General features: G+C 48.3%; 2 protein-coding genes across 2 annotated transcripts in view; both read left to right on the forward strand.

Annotated features, from left to right (window-relative positions):
* Positions 1 to 9,662, forward strand: part of LOC147095827 (E3 ubiquitin-protein ligase TRIM39-like) — a 141,944-nt gene that overhangs the window by 42,974 nt on the left and 89,308 nt on the right. The window contains exon 3 of the mRNA XM_085974834.1: positions 4,378 to 4,411. Within this exon, the coding sequence (XP_085830960.1) occupies positions 4,378 to 4,411 (34 nt within the window). The remainder of the gene's footprint in view (positions 1 to 4,377; positions 4,412 to 9,662) is intronic.
* On the forward strand, positions 2,114 to 3,038 carry LOC147095828 (calcium homeostasis modulator protein 4-like). The gene is made up of 2 exons (XM_085974175.1): positions 2,114 to 2,566; positions 2,919 to 3,038. The coding sequence occupies exons 1-2, from the start codon at positions 2,114 to 2,116 to the stop codon at positions 3,036 to 3,038; spliced, it is 573 nt and encodes a 190-aa protein (XP_085830301.1).

A 9,662-nucleotide genomic window follows, 5' to 3' on the forward strand; every position in this document is an offset into this window, starting at 1 on the left:
CCTATCCCCGTAACCCCATGTATTTAATCCCCCTAACACTAAGGGTCAATTTATCATAGCCAATCAAGCTAACTCGCACATCTTTGGACTGTGGGAGGAAACCGGAGCACCCGGAGGAAACCCACGCAAACACGGGGAGAATGTGCAAACTCCACACAGACAGTCGCCCGAGGCCGGATTCGAACCCGGGTCCCTGGCGCTGTGAAGCAACAGTGCTAACCACTATGCCACCGTGGTTGGGATTGTCTCTGTCCATTGTCTCTGGCCCCCGCCACAAACTCCATGCCCTTGTCACTGATTCCACTGCCCTCCCTGACCACTGTCTCAGATTGAACCAGCCTGTTTGCAAACTCAATGTCCTATTTGACCATGAGCTGAGCTTTTGGCGCCACAACCTCTCCGTCACAAAGACTGCTTTCTTCCACTTCCATAACGTCACCTGCCTCCACCCCTTACCTCAGCCTATTTCATGTTGAAACCCTCTTGCGTGCCTTTGCCACCTCCAAACTAAACTATGCCAAAGCTCTCATAATTGGTCTTCTATCCTCCGTCCTCCATAGACTTCAGATTATCCAAACCTCTGCTGCCCATATCCTACCCCACACCAAGTTCCACTCACCTAGTACCAACGTCCTTGCTGACCTATGTTGGCTCCCTTTAGCCCCGTAACACCCCCCGAGATATCTGCGCTCCTCTAATTCTGCCCTCTTGAGCATCCCTGATTGTAATCGCTCAACCTTTGGTGGCCATGCCTCCTGTTGCCTAGGCCTGAAGCTCTGGAATTCGCTGCCAAACTTGTCCACCTCGCTACCTCTCTTTTCTCCTTTAAGACACTCCTTAAAACCTACCTCTTTGACCAAGCTTTTGGTCATCTGCCCTAATTTAGCCTTATGTGGATCGGTGTCAAATTTTTTGTCTTAAAATACTCCTGTGCAGTGCCTTGGGGCATTTTACTATGCTAAAGATGCTATATAAATACAAGTTGTTGTTGTTTATGGTTTCACCCCTCCCTATTTCTGTAACCTCCTGCACCCTCCCCCCACCCTAAATCTACATTCCTCTGAATCTAGCCTCTTTGCACCACACCTGAGCCCCACCATTGGTGGACATGCCTTCAGTTCACAGAATCACAGAAACCCCACAGTGCAGATAGAGGCCATTTCGGCCCATCGAGCCTGCACCAACACATATCCCACCCGATCCCCGTAACCCCGACACCAACACCAACACATATCCCTGTAACCCCCGTATTTAATCCCCCTAACACTAAGGGTCAATTTATCATAGCCAATCAACCTAACCCGCACATCTTTGGACTGTGGGAGAAAACCGGAGCACCCGGAGAAAACCCACGCAAACACGGGGAGAATGTGCAAACTCCACACAGACAGTCGCCCGAGGTCGGATTCAAACCCGGGTCTCTGGCGCTGTGAGGCAACAGTGCTAACCACTATGCCACCGTGCTGCCTAGGAGCTACCCACTGGAATTTCCTCTGGTGCCCTGTACCACCCCTTCAGTCAGCAGTGCACTGTGGCTGGAGTCTGTACAATCTACAGGAAGCACAGCAGGATCTCACCAAGCTTACATCAACAGCAATCAACATTTGGGTGCAATTTTCAAGAGCACAGTGCCACCACCAGGGCTTCCCGCGCATCAGGTGTCTTGTTAAGAATGGTGGGTGCGCTGCCTGCAATTTTATATCCTCTCATCTTTTAACGGAGAGGGAAACATGACCAGGTAATCCGTGATTTTTCTGATAAGCCGCCCGCTGCGGGCAAGGACCCGAACTGATGGTCCAGGGCCTTTGGATAACTCTGCCCATAGACTCCCTGATAGACTTTGAACATAATCAAGTAAAAAACAAAAGAGGTGGGCCACGGACTTTGCAATCGGCTCGTACTGTCACTTTACTTTATGAAGCTGTGTGTTCAGTTCCAAATCATGACCAAGAAAGAAAGAGAAACTCGAACTATAGACGTTTCCCCTTTGAACAACTTTGAGAACGCCCTAGGTGGACTTCAGCAGAACTCATACGCTCCTCAGTGACTTATGGTCAACCTTAGTTATTGTGGGTGCTCGAGTTAGCTGTGTGTGGTTCTGATTCCTGGTACAATGGCACTGAAGATGGGAGTACTAAATAAACTCAAAGGCAGCTTCCTGGACATGAACTCAGGCACATTCCAAGTCTTAGTGAATGTTGCACTGTCTCTAATAATTGATGGATTGGAAGAGCTACTGGAAAAGCAGGTCCATTGTCCATGTGCTCTGGGATCGAGTGACAGGTACATCTCGGTAACCTTCATTATCCCTGCAATTTCATTGTTTTTCATCAGTCTACTGGTGCAAAATGGTTCACAGAAATGGTGCAAATGGTGTCAGTCTTGGTGTTGTAAGCAGGAGGACAAGTGCAAATATCAGTTGCCTTGGCAGTGCTATTCAGCCCAGTGTTTATCTTTCCTGTTGATGGTGTTCAAAGCATCGATTCCAGCAGTGATATGGATCGTCATGCTGTTCTTGGATGGTGATTACTACGCCTGTTCAAATTTAATGGGAAAAAATGAGACTGTAGGAGTGCTTGAACTCCTAACGAAAGTACTGAGACTGAAACTAGCAGTTAACCAAACGTGGTTTAATGCACTAGTAAAAGTTACAAACAAAAACGCAGGAGAAACTCTATACAGGTCTGTACACTAACTGGTTCCACGAGGACTGAGGGGGAACGCCTCTCCCCTCTGACGTCATGAGGTTTCCCGCCGTTGGGAATGTCACGTGACCTGCGTGATGACGTCATCGCGCTGGATCGCCATTTTACTGAACCCGCGCTGTTTATACAGAGCAAACACTTAAAGGTAACAAGCCCCTGTTAAAGGCAATAATATACATTACTGCAAGAGTCTCTTGGTGGCTTTGCCACAAGACTGCTGACATGAAGGCGTGTGAGTCAAAATGCAACAAGAATAGCAGTGAAATTCCGTTTACTCTACAAGAGCTCTGCATTGAATCACAAGTAAGATGTCCCTTTAAATGTTCATTCTAATGTGTAATTGTCGGAACTTAAGAACAGGAGTAGCCCCTTGAGCCTGTTCCCCCAATCAACGAGATCATGTCTGATCTGCGACCTAACTCCATAAAACCACCTTTCCCCCATATCCCTTAATACATAAGAACATAAGAAATAAGAGCAGGAATCGGCCATACAGCCCCTCGAGCCTGCTCCACCATTCAATAAGATCATGGCTGATCATCAACCTCAACTCCACTTTCCTGCCCGATCTCCATACCCCTTGATTCCCCTCGAGTCCTAAAATCAATCTATCTCACCCTTGAATATACTCAAAGACTCAGCATTCACAGCCCTCTGGGGCAGAGAATTCCAAAGATTCACAACCCTCTGAGTGAAGAAATTCCTCCTCATCTCATTTTACCTTTGTTTAACAAAAATCGATCTCAAGATTTAAAATTAACAATTGACCCAGCATCAACTGCCGTTTGCAGAAGAGCTTCAAATGTCTACCACCCTTTCCATGTAGAAGTGTTTTCTAACTTCAGTCCCCTCGACCTAGACTCCACAACCAGTGGAAATAGCTTCTCTCTATCTACCCTTTCAGTTCCCCTTAATATCTTGAAAACTTTGATCAAATCATCACTTAATCTTCTAAATTCCAGGGAATACAACCCTAATCTCTCCTTGTAATTTAACTTTTGGAGTCCAGGTATCACTCTAGTAAATCTACGCTGCACTCCCTCCAAGGCCAGAAACTGCAAAGCAGCTTGCATTAATGCAGCACCTTAAATGTAGCAAATCACCCGTGACCCTTCACAATTGAAGATCAGACTCGAGCTGGAGTAGAAGGGAGGCAGCTGAAAGTACTGCCCAGGAAGTATGTCTAAAGGGGGTCTTTTGAAGGTGGGGAGACATGTTAAACCCCTGAGGGGTTTAGCATGTCGGCGAGATGGCTGAAAGCCCTATCACTGATGGCAGAGCGGAGGGAATGAAAGGCGCAGTGTACCAGTGTTGGAAGAGCAGGGAATGCAGGAGGGACATTGGGCTCGAAGGGGTTAAAGAGGTAGGGAAGGGTGACGTGTGCAGGGATTTGAAAACGAGGGCAAGAATTTCAAAATTTGAGTCGCCCATCACAAAACAGACCTGTAAATCTCTAGAATGGAACAGTTCTGTTGAAGGTTAATTCTGGGCACCACACTTTAGGAAGGATGTCAAGGCCTTGGAGACGGGGCAGAGGAGATTTACTCGAATGGTACTAGGGATGAGGGACCTCAGTTATGTGGAGAGACTGGAGAAGCTGGGGTTGTTCTCCTTAGAGCAGAGAAGGTGGTGAGGGGAGATTTGATAGAGGTGTTCAAAATCACAAATAGAGTAAATAAGAGGAAACTGTTTCCAGTGGCAGAAGGGTCAATAACCAGAGGACACAGATTTAAGATAATTGGCAAAAGAACCAGAGGCGACATGAGGAAAAATAAAATTCACGCAGCGAGTTGCTTTGATCTGGAATGCACTGCCTGAAAAGAGTGATGGAAGCAGATTCAATAATAACTTTCAATAGCGATTTGGATAAATACTTAAAGGGGGAAAATTTGTAGGGCTATTGGGGAAAGAGCAGGGTAGAGGGACTAACTGGAGGGCTCTTTTAAAGAGCCGGCACAGGAACGATGGGCCGAATGGCCTCCTTCTGGGGTGTATCGTTCTGGGATTCTAGGGATCATTATTTAATTCAATTTCTTATCTCTCCACCCACACCTTAACAGCTCATCGGTAGCCTTTTATTGGTCGTACTGCTGGCTGCATTGGCATTACTCTACTTACTTCTTCAAAGCGTCGTGGCTGCGAGATGGAAACTTATTATAAGTCAGAATATGATTGCATGTACAACAAAGAGGAAGTAATGCAGATTATGACAGAACTGGAAAACAGAGCAGTTGAAAAGGCGAAAGAAAGCTGTGCAGATATGATGTCAAAAATATCCCCCAATGATGGGCAGTCTTGTATGAAGACTCAATCTGGACCGGGCATTGAAAGCGTGGCAATGGAGCCACTGGTAAGTGTTATGCAAGGACAGACCCACCAAAGCTATCGGAGCTGTTATGACAAGCTGTGTGCAGAGAACAAGTATGACGAGCGCAGCTAAATCCAACCTTCAAAGTACTTAAAACATAGGGGGACAGAAATTCATCTTGGGCAGTGTTGCATGGGCCGTATGTTATACGCACCGCCCCATATTCAGTTCTATTGAAGGCAACGGAACGGAATATTGGGCGGGGAGTATAACGGACGGCTGATGCAATTCCGCCCGTCTAACACCACCACCCAGGACAAATTTCGGCCCCATGAATTTCCAGCCTTCCCAATTGGATAGCCGAGGCTTACTCACCGGTGACAGATAGGCTAAAAGAGTTGGGACTCTATACCTTAGAGAAGTGTAGATTAGGGGGGATCTGATTGAGGTTTATATGATAATGAAGGGAATAGATTGTGTTCCAGCTGACAGTTTGTTTCAATTAAACAGGTTAGGGAGGGCCAGGGGTCCCAAATTTAAGTTGTATAAGGCTAGATCTCGGTTAGATGTCAGGAGGTGGTTCTTTTCCCCAGAGAATAGTGGACCTCTGGAACAGGCTGCCATCTCGTGTGTTGGACGTGGACTCGCTGAATTCCTTCAAGCGACAGCTGGACCTGTTTCTGGCTGGGGCGGAGATCACCTCTTACAGAAGGTAGGTACTGCAGAGAATTCAGGGCCAGAGTGATCTCCTGGACTAGTTTCAATCGCCTAGATGGGTCGGAGAGGAAATTCCCAGATTTTTTTCCCCCAAATTGGCCTGGGATTTTTTAAGCTGTTCTTTTTGCCTCTCCCAGGAGATCACAGGGTTTCGGGTAAGGTGGAGTTTATATGTTGTGCTACACAAGTTATCGCAATTGTGCAGGACAGGCTCGATAGACCAAATGGTCTTTACCTGTCCATCATTGTTCGTATCTTCGTAAAGGCCACATTTAGAAACCCAATTGCTTATTTCTAAAGAAATCCAAAAAAAATCAAATCATAAAACACTTTGGCTAAAAATTCAGTTGGGCGCCATTTGGGGCACCAAGCTTGCCTGGGTGCCGGAATTACCGCTGCAAGCGGAGCCACTTGCGCCATCCGGATATTCAGTTTTTGCGCCCCAAATGGAAGCGGGCCGCTAATCGAGGCTTCCCGCGCCCCGCTTGGGGCGCTGAAACTGAATATCGGCGCGCTAAGGGCCGCAGCGCCACACGCTGTGGCATGGCAGGCTGCGGTACTGCAGGCCTTCCTCCCACTGTTAAGGGGGAGGTGCCTGCAACAGCACGATCCCCACTCGCGAGTGCCGGCAAATGAGCCCGGCACCAAGGAAAAGTGCCGGGCTCTCGGGAAACAGCCGGCAATGCCTCGGGGGGGGGGGGGCGGTGTAGGAGGCCGGGGATGGAGGTGCTGGCAGGCGGCCGCCGAAAAAGCGGCCGGCCGCACCTCCACCTTAACTAGCGCCACTACCACCACAGGTAGGCCTCTGTGTACCGGTCGCTATTTGCGGCTGGCGCTGAAGAGGCGGGCGCAACCAAATATGGTCATCGGGGCGGGAGCGGGGCGCTGCGCACACCGATGACGTCATCGGTGGCGGCGCAGCGCTACAGGCTAACGCCGCCATTAGCGCCCCACTAAATATCGCGGTAGGTGTGGCCAGTGGCGCAAAAGCCACTGAGTGCCCTCTTTGGGCGCAAACTGGTGGCGCAGGCCACTGAATTTCTAGGCCTTTTTATTTAGCATTGGATACAGGCATTAAGTATGTTTAATTACTTTTCTGAATTAGATTGTCTATTTGTTTCCACAAGCCAGTTGGTGGATCAGGTGTTGCGGGTTTTCTTCTCACCTGTTCCAGGCACCTCCTCCACATAAATGCCAAGTGGACAAGCTATGCCCAGCTAGCTAGTTCTCAACAGCAAAAGGAACATAAGACTCCAGGCTGCTTGGCATCGTTTTCATTCCCAGTCCAAGACAGAAACGGGAGTGCCACTGGGCTTCGTGTCATGCCCATTCCATCAGTGGCACAATATGCTCACGTCTTGTTACTCATTGCTTAATATTGCACTATTGTATTAATTGATGCATGTCCACAAAGGATTCTGGCCCAGGCTGCACGTCCCCGCATCACCAGTGCTCCAGCACTGGCTGCAAGTTTCTTATGATAACGAGAAGCAGGGAGTCCCTCGATTTCCCTGCTCGGGATTGTTATAGCTCACGTTTTCAGCTGTGACTGTGTTTTTCCAACAGAGATCCTCCTCCTAAGATCATATCATAGCTAATGAACGGACAGGAGAACTAACACAAGTAAACCAACAGGAAGGATTTTAACACAAGGAATGTCAGATCGCAAGTGTGTCACAGGAGGTGGCGCCAGTAGGAATGCGCCCTTACACAGGAAGTTATTGAAAATTCAGCACATGCATTGAGCTTTGATTAATTACCAGTGGATATTTGTTTTTAATACACTGTATTGTATCATCAGAAACTGACAACTAAAATTAAAGGGTAAATTTTCCCCATCTGCCCCCTCCAGACTGGGTGTGTGCAATTTCACAATAGACACAAATAGACTGGATTTTAACACCAAAAACGGGTGGGTTGGGGTCGGGTCAGAGCTTAAATTTTTAAAATCTCAACCCGACCCCAATCCGCCCACATCCGGGTTTACTGGAGGCGGGACAAGGGATGGGCAGCCAACCCCTTCCCAGGAGGCGGGTTTGTAATTTAAATATTTTAATGCGGCTGGCATTCTCTGCTTTAACCTGTTTGACAGGTTTAACTGTGGCCTGCCGGGTTTCCCAAACCTCAGGAAACCCGGCAGCTGAAGGGAGGCGAGGACAGCTTTAGGGAGAAAGTAAGTACTTGTGGGCCAGGAGGAGCAAGAGCGCTTCCCCCCAAACTCGCCCCCAAACAGGGTCAGGGATTGGACTACCCCTGGGATTGGACACCCCCACCCAAAGGTTGGGGATTGGAACCCCTCCAAATCGGACACCCTGCACAGAGGTCAAGGATCGAAACCCCTCCGGGATCGGACACGCTGCCCAGGGGTCGGGGATAGGAACTCCTCTGGGATCAGACACACTCTCCCCGGGGTGGTAGATCGGACCTACCTGGTCTTGCAGCCTGCTCCGGAGTTCTCCCTGCACGTCTGGAAGGCAAGCCTGCTAATCAGGCTGATTTCTGGGCGGGGAGCCCGTCAAGGATTAAAAACACACGCTGTGCAGTTAAAAGAACCGGCACAGTCCGATTGGCCTCCTTCTGTGCTGTAAGATTCTATGACCTAAAAATTGAGTCACGTGGCACCCATTATTCAGGCACTGTGCGACCCCCAAAGTGGCGGGCAGGAAGTGCATGCACACTTCCATCAGGTGTTCAGCAAAGTTCAAGAACGTCATTAGCTTAGAGATAGGTAGATAAATTAATGCAGTCAGGGTATCTAATGATGGGCAATTAATACTCCCAAGAATACAAACAAAGAGTGCTGGTGACTAATATACGATGACGTTCCTCTTCCTGATATTTTGCCACTCCTGTTAACACACAAAATATTATTTGCAAATACGCCGACAGAAGGTCCACACACGCTATCATTTCTTTGTTTGTCCTGCAGCTGGGCTGTAAGATTTGGATCACAGGTCACACACAGATTACCCAAAGGGTATTAGGAGTTGTAAGGCTTTATATTAAAGAGCGGCAGTTTAAGTTAAGTACAACACGCAATCAAGATAGACATAGTAGACATACGACTGTAACAAGCAGCGGGTACCGGTCCTGATCGGACAGAGGGCTGGTGTGCGCGAACAGCTCTTCCCTTCCCTTCACCGTCTGTGCTAAAAGCTCTTTTGATATCTCTTTTACTCTCTTTTTAGGGGCCGAGGGTAGATTATCAAAGATATAGTCAACAACCTTTCTAGCACACAAACAGCTAGTCTGGAAACAAGATCACCACCACGGTGCAGAATGTTATAACATCTGCAGGGAACCAAGAACACGAGCAAATTCTAAGCGTCTATCCAGTTATTCTACCACCAGTCTGAAGAGACTTTTTTGTCTCAAGTTATTTCTTCCAATTCATGATTTCTTACAGGGCGTACTGGATTGCCCAGTCACAGGAAATACAGGGAGATTGGGCAGGCTCCCTTACAGTCGTGCTCACCTCCCCCCCCTAAATTACTCTTAGTGCAGGAGGAGCCTCACCACCAAAAAGACAAAGAGCCACCCCTTCTCTGCAGGATGGTGGGCAGCAGGATATCCCAAGGCTGTGTCTCCAATTGGTGCAGTTCTCCCATACCTTGTCTACCTCTAGCCCGTTGACCCCCCACCCACGGTCCTTCCAGTGCACGACATGTTACGTGGTGGGAAGTGACGGATATTTATTGAAATGAGGTCACCTCATGTTCGAGCACGTGAGCAACAGAAAGTATTGTGGATGCCTACTGCAGCCAGACCACACCACTGGGCACCGAATGCATCACTGGCCCCGTGTCACCATGCATCGAGGGTTGAATGCTCTGAGTTTTCCAATGTCACAGGTAAGCCGAGCTGCTGGTTGTTGGAAATCGTGTGAAAGTTAAAAGTTTAACAGTCGGAGGCCTAGAAATTGAGTTTTGGCT

Source organism: Somniosus microcephalus, unplaced genomic scaffold, assembly GCF_052327205.1.
Source record: "Somniosus microcephalus isolate GS21.2 unplaced genomic scaffold, FLI_Smic_1.0 unresolved_chr1, whole genome shotgun sequence".
Classification (NCBI taxonomy): domain Eukaryota; kingdom Metazoa; phylum Chordata; class Chondrichthyes; order Squaliformes; family Somniosidae; genus Somniosus; species Somniosus microcephalus.

Excerpts from the sequence above, each read along its gene's own strand:
- LOC147095828 (XM_085974175.1), top strand. The coding sequence starts at position 2,114 with ATGGCACTGAAGATGGGAGTACTAAATAAACTCAAAGGCAGCTTCCTG. Across the intron at positions 2,567-2,918 it reads TAATGGGAAAAAATGAGACT|ACTGCTGACATGAAGGCGTG; the intron begins GTAGGAGTGCTT and ends CTTTGCCACAAG.